At 39.3% G+C, this 20,535-nt stretch overlaps 1 protein-coding gene, 1 long non-coding RNA gene and 7 other non-coding genes across 9 annotated transcripts; all 9 read left to right on the top strand.

Moving 5' to 3' along the window:
- Positions 1-4,003: 4,003 nt before the first annotated feature.
- On the top strand, positions 4,004-12,465 carry sb:cb1058 (uncharacterized protein LOC394209 homolog). Its single transcript, XM_041778910.1, has 3 exons — positions 4,004-4,094; positions 7,470-8,175; positions 10,998-12,465. The coding sequence occupies exons 2-3, from the start codon at positions 7,513-7,515 to the stop codon at positions 11,151-11,153; spliced, it is 819 nt and encodes a 272-aa protein (XP_041634844.1). The 5' UTR covers positions 4,004-4,094; positions 7,470-7,512; the 3' UTR covers positions 11,154-12,465.
- Positions 12,466-15,470: 3,005 nt separating this feature from the next.
- LOC121505057 lies at positions 15,471-20,039 on the top strand. Its single transcript, XR_005991514.1, has 14 exons — positions 15,471-15,541; positions 16,135-16,171; positions 16,411-16,445; positions 16,726-16,772; positions 16,949-17,003; positions 17,195-17,244; positions 17,529-17,574; positions 17,782-17,825; positions 18,010-18,073; positions 18,436-18,582; positions 18,961-19,002; positions 19,349-19,381; positions 19,588-19,618; positions 19,800-20,039. It is a non-coding gene; the product is annotated as an uncharacterized LOC121505057 (long non-coding RNA).
- Positions 16,518-16,592, top strand: LOC121505107. Its single transcript, XR_005991530.1, has one exon. It is a non-coding gene; the product is annotated as a small nucleolar RNA SNORD26 (small nucleolar RNA).
- LOC121505106 lies at positions 17,613-17,677 on the top strand. Its single transcript, XR_005991529.1, has one exon. It is a non-coding gene; the product is annotated as a small nucleolar RNA SNORD29 (small nucleolar RNA).
- On the top strand, positions 17,869-17,938 carry LOC121505108. Its single transcript, XR_005991531.1, has one exon. It is a non-coding gene; the product is annotated as a small nucleolar RNA SNORD30 (small nucleolar RNA).
- LOC121505112 lies at positions 18,149-18,274 on the top strand. Its single transcript, XR_005991535.1, has one exon. It is a non-coding gene; the product is annotated as a small nucleolar RNA SNORD22 (small nucleolar RNA).
- LOC121505111 lies at positions 18,816-18,890 on the top strand. The gene has a single exon (XR_005991534.1). It is a non-coding gene; the product is annotated as a small nucleolar RNA SNORD31 (small nucleolar RNA).
- Positions 19,447-19,521, top strand: LOC121505110. The gene has a single exon (XR_005991533.1). It is a non-coding gene; the product is annotated as a small nucleolar RNA SNORD31 (small nucleolar RNA).
- On the top strand, positions 19,658-19,732 carry LOC121505109. The gene has a single exon (XR_005991532.1). It is a non-coding gene; the product is annotated as a small nucleolar RNA SNORD31 (small nucleolar RNA).
- Positions 20,040-20,535: the final 496 nt, after the last annotated feature.

Genomic DNA, 20,535 nt, shown 5'->3' with positions numbered 1-20,535 from the left:
TCTTGTTGTTTGTTGCATATAGTTTTAATTTTTTTCCGTCAAATTTTCTTTTTTCAATGCAGCATTTTTACATTTACACCTGCACAGTTCAGAAAAGCTGACTCAGTGCTTTATTTGTATGAGCCAGCATCACATCTGTTCTCTGACTGTGTCAGGTTATACTTAGCAGTGTCACATTTTGCAGACTTGTCATACACTCTGTCTGCAATGTTTATCACATGTCTGTCTCTTGACTACTTCCTCCAGTATCACTTCATCAAAATCCAGACTAATCGTATAGTGACAGATCTAAAACCCCAACCTGTCCTGGCTTGTCAGTGACCATGGCAACCAACTCCCAGCGTCCAGCACTGCCATCAGTTATAGGTGAGGGTTCTCTAACCTCAAAACAGCTGCTGTTTTTACAGGCTGGGTGATTGGCAGTTGTCCCGCCCATCCTGCAAGGAAGTTGTCTGTTTTGTGACCATATATGGAGGGCTATCAAATCTTACATTAAGAGTCTACCCCAAAGAGCAACAAACACTCTCTAAGCCCTGTTAGATGAAGGTGCACTGGGAGGTGAGTAAGAGGAACTGAAGTCAGCGTGAGACACGCCATCTTTGATCCGCAGTGATTCATTCACTGACACATATACACACAACCTAGACTAGACTACTTGTCACAGTAGAGAGTACTTTTTATTGCCGTGGCTTTAAACTATAATCATCAACACTGTCATGCTTTCACCCTTAAATAACACTTATCTCACTCCACATGTGTTCTTCATGTTGGTGTACCCTCACAGTGGCGAAGCATGGACAGGAAGGTGAGTTCTGACTTGTGAGACAACAGAGAAGCTTGCACTCCCTGTCCCACCCAGACACGGTGTTTACCATCCATACAGAAAGATAATGTTGAGTGACTGAGCTCATCCATCTTATCTGCACACTCACATTCTTTCCATCAGGATATATTAGCTTATCAGTAAAGAGTTTTTGACACAGAGGTGTTTGTACATGGTGCTCATTATTAAAGAACTCTATATGTTAAATAACAGTTTTATTCTTAATTAATTTAATTCATTATTAATGATCCCTTTCAAAGTAAAATACGGTTTCAGGCACAATTGCATTTTTCCCCTGCAAGTAGCCTATATATAGTTTGGGCTATTAATGGGTTAAATTTCAACTGAAGAGTGCCTCACTTAGGCACATATCTTAGTCACAATTCTTCATAACTTTTTATATTTTATTGCACATTTATACCGAACCTCAGTATTTGTTTTTAACTCTTACATTGCCACATCAAAAATCCAGCTGTTAGCAAATGCATCTATAAATGACTCATTATATAAGACCATGAAACAGGGTTTGAATCATAAATAGACTTGAGCTTGCATAGGGCTTTGTATTTGTCTGACTTTTCAAAGTGCTTTTTACCCCGCTGGTCACACCAACCCATTCACACTGATGGTGAAGGCTGCTATGTAGAGTGGCCATCAGTATTAACCAGGTTTGGAAAGTAACTCTTATACTTTACTCAAGTCACTGTACTGAGCAGGTTTTTTGGGGGGTACTCAAACTTTTTTGAGAACATTTTGAAACCAGTACTTTTACTTCTACTTGAGTAAGTTTTAACCGGGATACCTGTACTTTTACTTGAGTACAGTACTCTTTTACTTTTTCCACCTCTGTTGACTATTTGAGCACATAGCAAGAAAATGGGTTCATGGGTTCCCTGTCATGCCATTGGTTTAGTTGTGGTTTATATGCATTTAGTTGTGCTTGTTTTCTGATGCGGGATAAATTTGCCCCATGGTTGAAGTTATCCACTGGCTTAGAGTTCATGCCTCTGATTTAAGGTCCTCTAAAAGACCTTGTAAAGTGAAAATAAATCTGTATTTAGGTTTGTTGTATGACAGGTCACTGTGTTATGACCCCCCAGGTCAAATTTCAGTCAAATAAAACATCTCTAAGTTTATAAAATCAAACTCCAAAATCATGAAAAATGAGGCAGTAAAATCTGCTCTAGGACGGTGTGGGTGTGTCTGTTGAATGAGCTGAAGGCACGCCCATTCAGGAGAATTACAATCCTCTCAAATAAAAAAAAATGCTACAGTGTGAATGGAGAAAAGCACTCATGCCATTAGCCCTCCCCTTGACCTTATGTTGACCTTATAATCAGAGCGCAACTGCCTGGCTCTGTACCAGCGAGGAAGCATAATCAGTTTTCTGGCTCAGATCTCTGTTATGATACTTTTAATGATCTAAAGGCTACTGTGGCTGTCAAGTTTGGCAAATTCACCTCACAATGAACAGAAAAACAGCAGTTAACAACTGTTAACTTCAATAAAGGCAGTGACATCAGCTAACAACAGACTGCACTGAGATGAACTGCTCTGTGATTTTATATGGTAGTGTTAAAGGGGTGGGGTTATTCCCCACATGAAACCAGCCGGGAAAGAGGTGCAAAACTTTCTAATGGTCTAAATCCAAAATCTAGTCACATGTAGATCTCAGTGTTTTCACATGTTTACAGCAACCATATTCCAACATATCTAGAGTGTTAAGACAAAACTTTTGACTTAACTTTCCAGGGTCTTTAAGTAAATTTTAACTAGAGTAACTGTGCGGTTACTTGAGTACAATAGCCGTGTGCTCCATTTGCACAAGGGCCAGCTTTTTCTTAACAGATGCCGTGTGGGCCAGACATTAAAATAAACTACTATAAAATCAACATTTTGGCATCATTAACATGTTCTTCTTAAAATATTGTTATATCCATCCAACGTTAACGGAACTTTATCCTTTTGAGGTCAGTCCCTATCACCTGTTCTGCAGCCAGCCATGAGGGAATGATTGAAATATTTTGGCTACATATTTTTGGAGTCCTTATGATGTCTATCATTGAGTTTGACGTCATGAAATCTCCAAGAGTATGTAGCTAAAACATCATGCTATGCCATGATTGGCCAAAAACACATGAAGGAAACAGATGTCCTGTGTAGTTTTAAATCAAGATAGGAAGGTTAAGTATGCGTTTACCATGCCAACTTAAAAAATATTAAACTTTTTATTAATTAAACAGCTCCCTCTTCACCACAATTGTCCAGCATAACGCCTGTAGTACTGCTGATGAACAAGACACTAAGATACTTGAACTCCTTCATTTGGGGCAAAGACTCAATCCCCAACTGGAGGAAGCAATCCACTGTTCTCCGGCGGTTCCCAGGTCAGATGAGATATATAATCCCTCCAACAAGTCCCAGGTCTACCCCTGGGTCCACTCTAGTTGGATGCAGGAGGTATCCTAATCAGATGCCTGAACCACATCAACTGGCTCCTGAGCAGCGACTCACCTTCAAGCTCTCTCCAGATGTCTGAGCTCAAAACTTTTTAAACTGCTTCTCTCTGACTTTAGGAACAGCAAGACCTTGCAGAGAAGACTTTCCTCAAAGTGGTCTCATCAACTTTTAAAGAAGGTAAGGCTAGAGGTGGAAAACTCACACTGAGTATAAAAATGACTCAAACTAAAGGACCTTAGATGAACCTAACAGCTCAAGTGTCTTATTCCTTAATGACAACTCCAGTTTCAGTTTGTCGTAGCTGTCTCGTATATTAAAGGTGGTTGAACTTTAAGTTTTGGGGGTTATATATAGGAAGTAAAAGTCCCACAGCTTTTCATAGTTAATGATTGTTAACCAGTGATAACAGAACAGGATCTTTGCCTGGTATAGCATTAGTCAAAGTGTCTCATATTTATATAACTGATTTTCAAGTCAGTGTGTGTTAAAGGATGTAAAGACAAGGAATGTGTGGCTAAGTACTGCTCAAGAGAGTAAGGAGAGAGAGAGACAAAGGGTCCTTCACAGTGAGAGCGCTGTGCTGTGTGTAGGTGTGTGCCCTCTCTGCGTGTGTGTGTGTTTGCTTTGGTGACGACAGAGCTGCAGGTTGGGGCAGGGTGGGAGTATGACGCTGTGTGTGAGGGAAGTATCCTGAGCTCCCGGCTAAGTCATTCACTAACACACACACACACTCAGTCACTCACTGGAGACATTGCTCACCGGCTCCCACACACAGACGCAGAAGGAAAGGAGGACAAGAGCGAGAATTGAGGTAAACTTACAACTCTTTTTTGTTTTAAATATCATAATACTGTATTTCCTTCCATGTTTTGCATTATTTTTCTTTTTTCTATAATAATTGTATTAGCTTTTCTTTATCATCCTTATGGTGTTACTGGATTTTGAACACATTCTCTGGTCTGTCTTCCCCCTGCTTCTTAGTCACTACCACCTTCATTTAATTCTAATTAGCTTTCTTCCATTTAGATAGCTGTAAGTGGCCCTAACTGCAATTTTTGACCCATTATGTAAGGCATTTGCCTTTTTATGAGTTTATTACTGTAGAGAGCTCAGTTATCTTAGTGACTGCCATAAGCCAGTCATGTAATTTATACACCCAAAGACATGGTGAGGCCTTTGTCAGATTTTATGGCGCTATCATTCAGCTGACATTTAAGACAAGAGTCCATTTAAACCCTGTTTTAAGTTTCACTTTGCAACAAGACTGCTGAAGCTAACAAACAACTACCATGGCACTTCTAAGCTTACTATCTGAAACCGTACTGACTATAATGCTATCAAAAACATGAATATAATGTAGATAATGTGATAGATGAGCAGGTGGAAAGAGCAGAGGTTGTATCCAAAATCATTCACTCATCCATACTGTTATTAAAAGATTATTAAGTAGGACACAATACTATGAACTCAACCCTGCATCCTCGACAACTTCAGACACTACTTGGCTTTTTTCTCTAAGCTTAAACTATGGAAACAGTTTTTTTTCTTTAGGCACGACTCATGTTGGTGGTTCTTAGTGGCCTCTGGTTGTACTTTTCTTTTCACACTGCACTAATGAATCCTTTTAGTCAGCTAAGGTTGAACAATTCTCACCTAACATTCACTGCAAACAGGACTCGACCTACACAGTGAGCAGTGTAGATTTTGCTTGTAGATTGTGAATAAATAGTTCATGAAATAAACCACCTGAAACAGGAACTTATTGTTTGCACTCATTTGACTTAGCATTAGTGAAACAAACACATCTAAAAGTGTTCATGTGTAAGCTTTGGCACATATGTGTCAAGTGTGACCCCTGATTCAGGGGAAAAGTGATGATTTTGGGGGTATGAGGTTTTGGCCCGACGGCAGTGATTTGTGTTGTATATGTTATGTATGTTGTAGAATAGATGTGTGACATTTATAATGAACATGCTATATATATATATTTCCTACAGCAGTTTTTCTTCATGGATATTGTTCATATAAGAGCAAACTGAAGGCCTACATTTCCCCCAAGGCTAAGTGAAGTTCTGATCCTGCTGAGCTCAGCTAAAAGACTGCTTGAGTTACTTCTGATTAAATTTCAACAATATTCATTCTTGCACACAATAATTCAACCATTTGTTAATTTTCAAGTTAAAAACGGCTAATTTGTATACGTGACATACCAAAAAAGACTTAAACTTACACACAAGTGGGGCAGGTGATGGAAGCTCAGATAAAAGGATAACTGGACTATCTCCTGGTTTCCTTATCTAACCAGCACAACAAAAAACGAGAATACTTCCTTTTTTTAGGTGAAGGTTGGAATAGTTTTGTATTTTTCACTAGTTTATGCATTCATTGTTTTAGGTTTTACTTTTTGGTTTATATTTCAGTTTAGTTTTTAATAGTTTCTGCTGGTTTGTTAGTTGAGTTTTTATTTTACAAAAACGCTTTTTTATTACGTTTTATTAGTTTTATTTGTATACATTTTTCAGCAATAGGGGATACTTGTCAGGATCAAAACCCATTTTAACAGGCCACTCTTCACTTTTCATTTTAGTTATTAAAACTTGATGTTTAAATACAACTTAGGACCTAAAATTAACTACTGTATGAAGTCTTCCTCGATCAAATCAGGTCATTTTACACTTCCCTAGCCTGGTCAGTCACTCCCTGGTGTCAAAAACTGAAGCTTGAGGCACAGATGGCATTGTGCAGGGGTGCTCAAACTATGGCCCGGGGACCAAATGCGGCCCGCGAGCCATTTTTGACTGGCCCTGAAATGAAATGAAATATGGTCCACATTAGAGCATGAAGCTTGTAATAGACTACATTATTCTTCTTAGTTTCCTCACAAGCAGTGCTACCATGCTAATTCTGTGAACAAACATTTTGACAAGATGAATTTGTTCATGTTTGTTTCATGACTAAACTGAGACAGCACTGTAAATGGTAAATATATCGGCAACCAAAATAATAACAATATATTGATTTACAACACCCTGATAGATCATGACAGCAAATAGCAGCACCAATGACAAGACAGGGTCAGAGCCAGTGGTATCAATAGCTGACCAGAGCCCCCAGAAATCTGATTGGTCACCTCAAACTCCTTAAAATGATTAGTTATGTGCCTTGTACATCATTAGCCATTTTAGCATGCCCAATCACAAAGAATATCTTAAACTACATTAGACCGGTTTTAGTAAGTTTAATATCCTCAAGGTGAGGTATATGAAAGTGGCCCCACCATCCTTATGTATCTCTGTATGTGGCCCCGAATGAAAAAGGTTTTGACACCCCTGGCCTAGTGGTTTAAGATGTGTCCCATACACGCAGATATCCTTGTTAAATCTGGCCTGTGGCCCTTTCCCACTCTACCCACTGTCCTTCTCTATCAATAAAAGCCCTAAATAAATCTTTAAAACTGAGGATATTTTGTTTCTAGTGTTGGTTAGTTTTGCAATCATGTTTTTTTTTGAAAGCTTATTTTTATTCAATTTCTAGTTTGAGTTATATAGTTTTAGTGAACTATAGTAACCTTAAAAGACCACAGCTGTGTCTAAGGTTTTGTTAACTTATAAACTATCAGATGTCAAAAATAAATGTCATAGGTGCAAAAAATAAAGGTCAATGGGTTTTTAATTTGATTGAAGTTCCAATAATGCAAGGAAAGACCAAAGGGAACTCAGTTAGAGGTTGAATGACTTCATGGCTAAAACCAACCTGTCGCAATAGTGCCTCTCTCAAATTATTCTGGCTGATAAAGAGTCAATATTAAGTCATCAATTCTGGCTACTGTACAGGATCCAACTGGTTAAATCAGTGTCAAAGTCTGAGTCTGTGCATGCATGTCTGTGTTTGTGTTCAGTTCAGAACATTGCGTCTCTTATCATCACAAACCCTGATAACACTGACTTTGACCTGCAGCACAATCACATTGTGGTTGAATCTAAAGCATGACCTCTGCTGTGTTGTTTCTGTTTTATTAAGTCTGCCACTTTTTGCCACTTGGGCTCATCTTTGGTAAATCTCTGTGAGCTCCTATTAAATGATTAGGACTGACTGTGTAACAGCAGGAGACCCAAAGAGGTTGAGGTTTAGAGATGGGTTATGTAACAGTATTAAACTCTAATCTCTAAAAATCCTTATCTTTCAGAGGTAACAAAAATACAAGACAAGCAAGAAGCAAAAGAGAAAAGATGACAATCGGCAAGAGCTCTAGGAAAAGTTCTGTGCGGAGCTCCATCAGGGCGCCGAAGTTTCTGGATAAATCAAACGGCTTCTATGGGCGCCTGGATGAGCCCGAGGTTGCAGGAGAAGAGGACGAGATGAGGGGAGAGGAAGTGGAATTGAAATGGAACGGAACAGAAGAAACAGTCAGAAAGGACATCTCTGTGATGGATCAGAAGGACGAATCTGACGCATTTCACTTCAGTGAGGGGATGATGGAAGATGACGGAGAGACTCTCCTCCAGAGGAACACCGGCCGTCGTAGCAGCAGGTGGAGAAGGAGCTCCAGGAGGAAGCAGAAAGAGGGAAAAATGGAGGAGGACCCAGCCCGAGATGAAAGGCCGAGCCTGGGCAGAGAGAGTCCATCTGACCCTCAGGTCCTTGAGCACACCAGGGTGATGATCGAGATAGAGATGGAGAAGAAGATGGATGAAGACAAAGAGAACGACAGAAGAGGGAAGGAACCAACACTTGTTCACTTCCCAGCACGAGAGGATGCAGACGACCAGGTCCTGATCAGAGATAAGAAGAGGGGGAGAGAAGAAGAGGGAGAGGAGGAGAGGAAGATGAAGAGAGAGCAAGAAGAAGGGATGAAGATGGTGAAGAGGAACTCAGTGAAGAACTACCGCAAGGTAAGAGGAAACAAAAAGGAAATGAGAGTTTTTCTTTTGTTTCTTTTAGACAACACTAAATTCTGCTCCATGTCTCTCACATTAACATAAATTCCATTAAGCTTTGACCAACTTGGTTAAACTTTAAGCCCCTCAAGGTTACATAACCGACAGAGTCGACAGAGTTTGGAGAACAGAGGGGTAAAGTTCTCTCACATCATCCTTCACATTCTGCACACTGGGCTATTAATCACCATGGAAACTATCTTCTTAATTACAGACTTCCACCAGGGTCAAGGTACTGCAGCCATTGGTGCATGTCACCAAACCATTAGATAACTTCCTGTGATTTTCCTTTACGTCACATTAAATAAAAAAGAGGAACTAGAACAGAGGTTTGACTAACAAGATTTAACAGTAAACCAGCAGTGGAGTAAAAGCCCCATATGTATGTTCACATGATCCACAGGCTTCTTGAGATTTTCTGCTCCCATCAGAACACGTGAACAGAGGTGACATTCCTTTAGCTCCTATATCGTGTTCTTTGATCAGTGGAACGAAGTATGCCAGAGTTGACCCGCCTACTAAAACCACACCATAAAAACATTCCACTGCTGTTAGCCAATCAGCTCCACCCGAAGGCCTCAGAGTCTGACCTCCTCTTAGATAGAGGACAGATTCAACTATTTCAGCTGTAAACCTGTATAATATATTGATCATGTTACTACTCTAGCTCTTTGCCAAATAAAATCATCTAGGGCAGCAGAGTAGTCAGCATCAAACATGGTCTTCTTACTGAAAGCCTTGTAATTTTGTACAACCTACCGAGACCACTATTAATGTTTTAATGACAGTTGCTCTGAAGATCAACTTCTCCTCAAATCAGCACAGCTTAATCAAACTTATTCAAAGTTTATAGCTTCAGTAAGCTCTTGAAGTTACAACTGAAGATTAGAGTTATGTCTTGGAGCCTTATGATGAGTTAAAATTGGTGTAAAATAAAACCAAAAGTAAAAAGACCAGCATTCTCCGCACCTTTGGCCATTGCTGCATGGCTTTAGAGTTAGCAGTGACCCTTGGTTGGTTGTTTAGCAGACTTTAGCCAACACAATCAGGCCGCAGACTGCAGATCACAGACAATCCCACTTATAGACCATTACAGTGAGACACCGTCTCTGTCAGAACAGATACAAGCTTATACTTTGAACATTAACTTTCAACATAATACTTGTCTTAGCTTCTCAGCCAATGAAGCTAAAACTAAAGCTAACAAAGCTACATTATCATATAGAAAAGTAGCTATGTAGCTAATGTACCTCACAGAAAAATTCTTGTCCTCCCTGAAAAACTCTAACGCAGCCAATGAAGCTAAGCCTAAAGCTAATGAAGCTATGTTATTTATGTAGAAAAGTAGCTGTGTAGCTAATGTAGCTGCTTACAGGAAAAAAGGCTTGTCTTCCCAGGAAAATACCCTAACACAGCCAGTGAAGCTAAGGCTTAAGCTAAAGACGCTACATTATTATGTAAAAAAGTAGCCATGACGCTAATGTAGCTAAATCTAAAGCTAATGATAACCTCAACTACCTTATCTACAAAGGTAACATAGCTACTTAGCTGACGTAGCTCAATCTAAAGCTTACAAAGCTACATAAGCTATGTTGGTAACCTAGCTAACACTAACTTAGCTAAAGCCAAGGCAAACTAAGCTGCATTGAACATATTAGATTATGCTGCATCCGGGAAAGCTAAACCAATTTTAGAAGTAGTTATGCTTTAGCTTCATTGGCTTTAGCTAAATCTGGCAACGTTAATGGGATTATTTAGTAACGTTTACTACATAGCTATAAGAGCTATGGTAGCTTTAGTTAAAGCTAGCAAAGCTAAAGCAAGCCTCCGTTTATTCTATGCATAATTTAATCCCATATTAGACACTGACCTTTTTCTGCTTTGTTTATGAAATGTTGCTTGGTCCGTAATGTTTGTTTTGTGGTGATTTCGTGAAAGTAAGTGTCAGACTTTATTTATGATTTTTGTTGAACAACAATGTCCCAGCATTCTTAAAGAGGCAGGGTTTCAGAGTAGTGGTCAAGAGGGGGGCATCTGAGATCTGCAGTCTGTGGCCAGACCTCTCTTGGCGTGAGTGGCTCCCTGAGTAGATGACTTTGGTGTGGCTGACTTTTTCCCTTGTGCTTCCTTAACATCACTATTTTAGCACCATCATTATGAGTCAGTAAGTTCATTGACTGTGTCACTGTTAGTAATCAGCTCAAAGAAATTCTACTGTAGGTCTGTATCCAGTTCTGTCTCCAGTTACAGTGACATGAAGCGACTAGGGCAGCTGTTGACATATATGCCTCATTTCTATGACTATTATGTACTACTCACTATTATTTTCCTGCCCAGCAAGAACCCGTAGTCAAACTTAATGTCATGCCAATGCAATTACACTCATGAGAATTCAACTTCCACATGTCAGAAAACTCTATTTCTGCTCACATGATTCAAGGGGTGGACATTGTTTTAAAATATGGGTCAAGTGCTACAGCAGCCTTTTTAAAAAGCAGGAAGTCCTTAGTCATACAAGTGGTGATTCTCTCTAAATATTTGTGTGCTTTGGCTTTTCTTTGGTTAGCTTGTTCCATACTATATCCATATCTATATCTACAACTTTAGAGCATGGAAAACCAAAGAATGACAGAAAAGCAAACACATGTTGGAAATTCCTGAAGTGTCCATATGTGTCTACTTAAATAGGTTACTTGATGTTATGTCACTTTACCTGTAGGGATCATATTAAAGTCAACCCTGAATCACTAACCTTGCTATCCTCTTGTTCCCCTCAGGCCCTGGACCGAGCCTTTCGCCGTGGCTGGGAGGCCTTCATTACCAACCTCTACAGCGTCACTCTCACACCCATGACATCATCCTCACAGCCGTCATCTTCACCTGCATCAAAAAAGAAAGAACAGCACAGCTCTGTGTTGGCTGAGTTTCGATAGAGTTGGAGAGTGACATGAACAATATCAGGAACCTTAGTTTAGTATTTTGCATATCCAATTTATGACAAAATAGTTTTAGCTAAATTGTGATGTCCAATCAGGCATGTGTGACGTTTACTAAGCCATCATCGGGGACATTTATGTCACATTCTTGAGTCATAAGGCCTTAATGATTATTCATGTCAGTTACTGAGTCTTAATTACTCATGAAGTTTACTGCTTTATTTTTATCATGGTGCACATTAATGGTGCAAGTATTTTTTTACTGTAGCCAAGCTGTTGATTTTATGACGTCAAAGGGACTCAAATAGACAAAGTTGTGGTCTTCATATGACTGAGTTCAGCTGGCTCCCTCCGACTGTGTTGCTGATTTCATGCTTTTTGTCGGCGTTGCAAGAATGTCTTAAAAGCTTAACATCTTAAATCTGGTCCACTAATAAGAGCTTGGAGTACAATAATCTTTTCCTCCCGTGGTTTAGCACTATGACCCAAGCAACGTGTTGATGTGTAACCAAAGGAATGGAATTTTCCAACCGTATAGCTATGACTGATAAGTGGACTTATGCCATGTTGATCAATGCTGGATACTGCTGTTTGGTAGCTAATTAGTAATCAGTTGTAGTTAATGACAGGAGGAACCTGTGTCTGTGATCAGCACAGTACACATTTGTATGTTAATACTTGGGAAGACACTGAAGTTCTTACAAGTATAACCCACCTTATCATGACCTTTTCCATCAGTGTTTGGATGGAAATACACAAAAGCTTCTCTGAGCTGAGATAACGTTTCTCTCTCACAGTGTTCTGGTGAAGGTTTATAACCCGAGGAGACAAGGCAAGCAACCATAAGTTTGTGTGTGCTTTAAGAGAGAGATAAGAGTTATTGCCTGTTTATAAATCAGTGGTAAAACCCACTGTGTTGAAATCACTGCTGGAGCTGCACATAATATATTTAGTATTTAAGAACTAACGTAAGCATCAATGCAACAGGGACAAGAAGACAATAAAATGTATTTAAGAGAGGTTTCATTTCATTTAACAGCTATCCTTGTTAAGATTGATGTTGAAATGCTTAAAAGAGACCTGCTGTAACTTCCTGTAAACCACTTTGTTTTTGTTTATTTTGTTACCAGAAGTGCGCTTGGCAAACTGTGAAAGCAATACTTAGTGGGGGAGACTTGTTTTTGTTGTAAAAAAATGGTTGATTTTTTAAGAAATTGTGATAAAATACTTTTGTATGATAATTAAAGCTTCTGAAGTTATGTATTACAAGAAGCACCTTATTGAGTAAATAAAGACTTAATTTATTGTACTGGTTGTGTCATTATTTAGCTCCAGAGTAACAATATCTTTCTAGATGTTTATAGGCCAGTGTCTGCATTATCATATGGTGATTCATAAAGAATCAAATTTACAAAATAAAGGTACCCTTCAGTAGGCCGTGTACTAATCGCAGCAGAGGTTCTCCAGGAAATCCATTCTCTGTAATGAAGACAAGGAAAAACAAAGATGTTGACATGTAGCAGTGATTTGTTTTGGATTACAGAAATATAGCTAACAAAGCAATGTTATTTATGTAAATAAGTAGCTATGTAGCTACAGGAAAAATGTTTGTCCTACCTTAAAAAACTCTAATGCAGCCTGTGAAGCTAAGGCTAAAGCCCTCAAAGCTATGCTATTTATGTAAAAAAAAAAAGTTGCTATGTAGCTAATGTAGCTGCTTAAAGAAAAGTTCTTGTCCTCCCTGAAAAAAACTAACACAGCCAATGAAGCTATGGCTAATGCTAACAAAGCTAAGTTATTTATGTACAGAAGAAGCCATGTAGCTAATGTAGCAGCTTACAGAAAAAATATTTGTCCTTCCTGAAAAAACTCTAATGCATCCAGTGAAGCTAAGGCTAAAGCTTACAAAGCTACATTATTTATGTAGAAAAGTAGCTATGAAGCCAATGTAGCTAAATCTAAAGCTAATATAGCTACATTTAGTCAGTATTTAGCAGCTGGACCTTTGGCTTCAATCACTGAGTCTGTGTAACCTAACACGCCAGATCGATGTGTTTCACCCATCTATCTGGTAAACCTCTCATAGACAGTGTTTTGGAAAGGGCAGAGCCTTTGAAAAAAAAACTTGGAGGGTGATTGGATGAATGTTCTGTCGGACACATCTTTACGGGCCAATCAGAGCAACACAACAGGTGACGTTTAGCCGCTAAAGAGGGGAGCTACAGAGGAGTAAACTCCATAGAGAACTGCATAAGGCAAACCATGGCGACTGTAGGCATGTCAGTACACGACTTTCAAGTTTTTGAAAACAAAACAACTCACTGCTGCTTTTTGTTCTTCTTTTAATAAAGAAATGTCGTCAAGTTCAGATAAAATTGATGCTTTAGCAGCATCCATGCAAATGTTTTCCGCAATAAGTACACTGACCTCTTGTCGCATTTCGCTTACGTTACGACTCTGCCGCACCGCTTGTCGCTGATTGGTCCTGCCACTTTCTAACTGGGCCCAAACTGTTCCGATGGGAGCTTTGCAAGATGGATTCCCCAGTGAGACATACTGAAACGGGCAAATCCATCTGCTTTGCAAGGTTAGGGTCTGTGTGGATAGGTCTCAGTCACACTTGCACATCTGTACTCTGCAATTTTACTCCATTCTTTTTAGCAAAACTGCTTAAGCTCTGTCAGGTTGCACAGGATTAGGCATGAACAGCCTTTTTCAACTCCAGCCACAAAGTCTCTATTGGTCTGGGGTCTGGGCTTTGACAAAGCCACTCCAAAACATTCAACTTGTTGCCTTTCTGTCTCACTTTTGCTGTATGCCTCAGGCCATTGTCTTGCTGGAAAATAAATCTTCTCCCATGCCATAGTTCTCTTGCAGACTGAATAAGATTGTCCTTTAGTGTTTTCCCATATTTTGCCACATTCATTTTACATTCAAATGTTACAAGCCTTCCATGACCAGCATGATGCTGCCATCACCACGCTACACAGTAAGAAGGATGGTGTGTTTGTGGTAATGTGTAGTTTTTGGTGTCCACCAAGCACAGTGTCTTGTCTGATAGCCCAAAAACACCATTTTGGTCTCATCTGACCAAAGAACATTTTTCCACATGACCATGGAGTCAGCATGCCTTTTGGTGAACTCTAGTTGAGTTTTAAAGAGTTTTCTTCAACAGAGGCTTTGTCTTTGCCACTCTCCCATGAAGCTTTGACTTTTGAAGAACCCGAACAACAGTTGTTGTATACAGAATCTCTCCCATCTCAGCTGCTCCTTCAAAGTAGTCATAGGTGTCTTGGTGGCCTCTCTCACTAGTCTTCTTGCACTTATTTGGTTTGTGGGTGGGAGGACAGTCTGATCTGGGCTCATGTGTCATATTCCTTTCATTTCTTGATGATTGATTAACTGAACTCTGAGGGATTTTGAGTTCCTTGGAATTTTTTTGTACCAGTTCTCTAACTTAAACTGTCCAACAACCTTTTCTCTGAGTTGCTCTGAGTATTCTTTTGTCTTTATGGTGTAATGGTAGCCAGGAATACTGACAAACAAGGTGTCTTTATATTACAATTACTTTAGACACATTCACTGGACTCAAATGATCCCCAATTCACTAAGTGTGAGACTACTAGCACCAACTGGTTGGACCTCTGCTGAATCAAACCATTATTGGATTTATAAATTTACTAAAAGACTAAAACATCCAAGGGGGTGAATACTTTTTATAGGCAATTTAACAAATTCTTAATTAATTGCAGCATTTATTTTTAGTGAAGCATAAACATACAGACACAGGGGCTGTGTAGTTTGTGATAACATGTACTAGGTGGTAGCATGGGTGTATTTTGCATTTTAAAACAATCTGAAAAAATGAAATCTTACTTGTATCTATGATTTAATACTTTAAATGACCAGAAACCCGTCAGAAATATATTTGAATATAGATCTATTTAATCAATGCGGATGTTTTGTCGTATTTGTACTAAAATGGCTGTCAATCGCGAACGGGTGGCTAAACTAGGAGAACAAATCCGACCATCAGTCTGGTGCTCTGACACAAAACTTATTTCCATTCACATTGCTGCCACCGCGTGGTTGTTAGAGGTACTGTTTCATTTTCAACGGAAATGACGTAGGTTTTCAACAAGTCTGCTAACATCTCGAAAGTTATTTTTCAGAGTGAAAGAATAAAGTTTTAGTACCACAGGCGCAGAGTTGTCCTGTGTAAAACAATTTTCTTGTGACATTTATTTTCATTTAGTTTAGATAAAAAATAAAGCCGTTGTTTCCCGGTGAATATGATTTGTCTGGGGGGGAGGAGCCATGTTGGCGGAAGATAAAAGTCGGAGGAACCCACTTATTCTTCCACTTCCTCCTCAGATCTGATCATGGTGAGATACATTAACTCAATCCCGATGCCTCCAAGAACGTATTTTAGTATTTAAATTGAATGTAATTGTACCATTTGATAGACATCTTCTTAAGATACTCAGCCTCATTTCGGAGTTTGGACTTCTACATCCTTGTAAAGCTATAGTAGCATTTTGGCTAGCGGCTTATGTGCAGGGCAGCATTGAACAACGATGGTTGCAATCCTTAACCATCTACTTGTAAAACACTGATGTTTGACTGTTTTATTTACTTTGACTAAATCTAATGCGTGTTTTCTCAATTTTGCGCCCAGTATTTTAAGTCTCTCCTACGTTGAGTTTGTGTGTAACACAACTTAAGCAGTGGCCGCAGCCATTTTCGCGTGGCTGCAAGCAGCGTCTCTCAGTGATGAGAATTTTCACAGACCTGTACTGAATGACTGTGATTGCAATTTATTTTTCTGATGCGAGACGCTTTAAATGCCTGAACTACTCTTAAAACTGCTCGTGCCGTTTAGATCTCGGTGCGTGGAGCGGTCACGTGTTAGCCGGCTAAGATGAAGTCAGCCTAGCGTGCTGCTAACGCACTAATCTGGTTTGTTTCTCCCTTTTAGATGATGCAGGCGGGTTGTGAAGATGCACCTCTAACAGGTAGTTTCTCAAGTTTTACCACCGTGTTTGACGAAATGAATATTATGCTTGGAATGCACAAAAACCCTCACATGTTTAAAGGAGGCTCCTGCTACAATGATGCCCCAATTTGAACTCTCTCACTGAAACAATCTATTGAGGAAACTTGATCTCTCAAATCTCTGAGTAGCATGTAGTTCTTGCTCTTAGAATTTAAAATGTCCTGCACAAACGTAATTATTTCCTCTCTTCTCTTTCAGGTGCGAGAAGCTTGGGGTGCAGGCCTCTGATCACGGTAAGCATTGAACTGCACGACATTTTAGTTTTGATGCAGTGGCGCATTAATTCACCACAAAGGAGCTCAGTGCTGCAGTGATGAATCTCTGAACTCTCTCTTACTGAATTGCCTTTGAAGAAACCTCTTTACCAGATTCTGAGTAGCACGTTGCCTAAATCAAGACATTGTTTAAAAAAAATCTTAACTCATAATACAGTTAGGCTAGTGAGCTATGTGAGTAAATCTAGCTGTGTACGTTTAAAGTTCTGTTGCTAAATGTCGGCTTTTTGTCTTTCAGGGCTTCAAAGGCTGGGCAAAGATGAGAAATAAAGTGACCCTTAGCAGGTGAGTTCTCCAGGTTGAGGCTGAAAACAGTTTGAAGGGCCACATCTGATGAATTTTTTAAAAAGACAAGCATATGCCTGACTCCTGTGATGTTCAGTATTTAATCTGATGAGCCCCTCTATGGCTGACCACATTTAGGCATTGAGTTTAAAGGTAGTAACACTTTCTCTTTGTAGGGTAGTCTACATTGCAAACTGATCTGAATCACCCATGCTGCTACTGTGTGCCCAGGTGAGTACCTCATCATTGGTAGCCTACATTTAAACCAGTAGTGGGATATTAATGTGATGATTACAATTAATGACAAGCATATGCCTGACTCAAGTGATGCCAACCTTTAATCTGACTACCCTCAATTGAGTGTGCATAATACACTTTTTAATTATTCAATTTTACTAAGCATTTTGCTTCTTTTTTTCCAGTTGGGCGATCGGTTGGAAGCATGAGGGATGCCATGTGGACTTCTGCACATGTGAGTGTTTCAAAAGAGCTTTGGGATTATAAATTGCCAGAAATGTGTCTTGAATTTGAGTGATAGTTAATCCTGGGTTTTGATTTATAATTTACGTTCATAATGGAACGAATGCAGGATGTTTCTGGCTGTTTGAAAGGATGAAATGGGGTAATACCCATCAAACAACTGGACGACTTACGTCCCATGGCAGTTTGTCACCAAAGCCCTGATCAAACATGGAAATATGTGTGCCATTCAAGACTGTTATTGAGCTTTACTTAAGTTTTGTTTTCCTCTTTTAGAGCCTTTTGGATGAACACTGAAGAAGGCAGTAGTGGAAGTCTCATGGTAAGATTTTTATCCCACATGTTCTTTGAGTAATGCAGTTCCAGTGATGATGATACTTAGCTCACTTTGAACCAATGTGAAACGACACGAACATCTGAGTGACTGCATAATTGTTTAATTCCAGTTATATTTAAACTTCAGTTTTAATTATAAAATGAATTCTTTCAGATCTTCAACATGGGATTAAGAGACAATTTTTCTTCTCAGGTTTGACTTCTTCAGCAGAAGAGCTATGGTGTCCTTTGAGAAAGGTAAGTGTTTTATAAAGCAGCACTGTTCTTTCTCAAACCTGCTGAAAATGATGAGATATATTTGGAATCTCGTTCGTCTGAACTGCTGTTGAGAAATGGAATATCTGACGTCAGTGTTGGCCCACTATTGATCAAACATTTGAATCCTTTCACATTTAAGACGTAAACCCTTTGTCTGTTACAGGTTCCTGGCTTTGGGACGTTTCAATAGATGAATCTACCATCTTTAGGACAAGATGTTTGTCAAGGTGAGCTGCACCTGGGTTAAATTGTAGGGCACAGCAGATGCCAAAGATGTTAGCATTATTAGTCTATGCTGCACATTTCCTTGATGACACTCGCACGCGTCTTACGCCTTGTGTTAATGCCAGAACCTGAAAAGGTGAACCCACTGGCATTACCTTGGCAAGAAGGGGAAGACCTGTTGGGAACAACAGTCTGAATGGAAACGGCTGCATTAGAATTCTCACCTAGTCTGTTCAGTCATTTTATTGGTGCCATCTACAGAAATGAGTCAAATCTGATTTCTATGAATGCTAATGGCATTCAAAGTTCCAACTCTAGCCATGAATTGAGTGACTAAACAATTCCTCGTATTTTGGTGTTTAAGGGAGAAAGATACCCATGAATGGTCCGGCTTCACCACCAAGAAGACGAAGGATGTCAGCTTTCTCAAACAGAACTCCAGGAGAGTCTTACAACCCTGACATGAGATTCCATCCAAAAGGTTTTCACCCCCCTGTAATGGGAATTTGAGGTTAGTATCTGGGCTCTGCTGTCTATGGAAGCTCTCAAGGGCCATGAATTCAAATATAATTTACTCAGTTTTCCTGTGATAAAGGGATAAATCAACTCCTTGTATAACAAAAATTGAGTCGTCGTGAGATGATTTTATGAGGTAATATAAAAGGACCAAGTATCGCAGGAAAATGAAGTGAATGATATCTGGCCTTTTAGGGCTTCTGTAGCTGTTTACTTTCTGGCTGTCCTTAAATAAATGATGAACTTCTTATTACCGCCCCAGTCTGAGAATTCATGACTGATTGGTATCCCCTCTGATGTCTCAGAATTAAACTGTTCAATCATACTGATCAAACTGGGTTAACTAACTGGCTGACTTTCTTTTTTTTAATAGGTTAAACTTGATTGCTCTGGCATACTGACCTGACTTCTACGGGTAAATGAAGATTAATCGTAATTGCTGTAGATTTATCTTTGATGCTGGGATTTTAAAAATGATGATTTCTTGTCATCCAGTCGTGGTATTCATTGAGGGCCACTGCCCCCCTCTAGTTTACCCCTACCCTCTTGTTGACCCAGACTGGCACTGAGGACCCTGAAGCTCTGATCAGGTGTAAGGTGACCTACTGGAGTTCTAATAGAGGAGAGCTAGTTGGGGGCATGACTGAGAAACAGATCTGACCAAATCCCAGTGTCACCAAACTGTGCTTAACTGAATTGCAGTTGCATGAATTGAAGGTGGTAATAGAATTAATCTTGTAAACCCCACCTGTGTTTTGCAGATTCATAAAGTCCCTCAAGCCTGCCCTTTCTTGGTGAGTATCTGTTACTGAGGTTTAGAATCTGTAAATTTGAGATTGCTGCTGTTCAATCCGTACACTTCAGAAGTGATGAGTTTCTTATTACCGCCCCAGTCTGAAGGTTCATGACTGATTGGTATCCCCTCTGACAAGACAACACACTGAAGCTTAAGTGTACATTTACACTGGTCAGAATCCTAAAATGTTTGCCCTTTTTTCAGTTGGCTCTCCACAACTCATCTGAGATGTTTGGTAAGAAAGACCTTTAATTGTTAGCTTTTTTTTTTTTTTTTTTTAAGTGATGAGGTTCTTATTACCGCCCCAGTCTGATGATTCATGACTGATTGGTATCCCCTCTGATAAAAACTAATCTTGCACCTTGCATTAACTTTACAGTTTCTATACCTACTTTAATGACGTTTTTTCTCTTTAGATTAAAGGTTGACTTGACATCTTTTCCTGCTGGGAAAGCTGCAGTTCCTGGAAAACTACTCATCAGGTAGCAGTTGGAGGGACAAGTATTTCAAGATCATTGGATTTGTGACTTCCATGGTGGAACAAGTTGGCATCACAGCACTTAACATTCCCAAATTTGAAACCTTTATCAACTTAACCTGTTGTATGTTTTGACAGGGTAATTGTAATTGTAAATAAAGCATAAAGTACAAAACTACGTGTTCTGTCCTGAATTTAATTTTGTGGGTCATTCTCATCACATACCTGGGTTAACTGCATCCTACACCTAGGAGAAACTCTAAGCATGTTGTAGAGGAATATTTGCAACCATCCATTTAACTTTTTTTTTTTTTTACTTTGCAAAAATGCATTCTTTAAGTTTATTTTTTATTTTGTTTTTTTTTTTTTGTTCATTTTGGTTACATGTTGAGGCTTATTGCACATCATACATTTAAAACCTGTTTAAATGAGCTGCTCTTGTTATATCAAAGATGGTGTTTGAATATAACTCCAGAAGTAAAGCTATTACTGTGTGAAGTTTTAACCAATCAAAGTCAGGCCATTTTACATGTCCCAGGCTTGGGTGTAGGTGTCAGTCAGTATGGTTTTATAAGCACATACACCTTTTTTAAGCAAAATTTTTATCTGGTTTCAGTTAACTGACATGATTTTCAGGTTTTGGTGAGCAACCCTGAGCTGAAGTAATTTAAATG

The sequence above is a fragment of the Cheilinus undulatus genome, linkage group 22 (genome assembly GCF_018320785.1).
Source record: "Cheilinus undulatus linkage group 22, ASM1832078v1, whole genome shotgun sequence".
Classification (NCBI taxonomy): Eukaryota; Metazoa; Chordata; class Actinopteri; order Labriformes; family Labridae; genus Cheilinus; species Cheilinus undulatus.
Note: the sequence above shows the minus strand (reverse complement) of the source record. Positions and strands in the feature narration are given on the sequence as shown.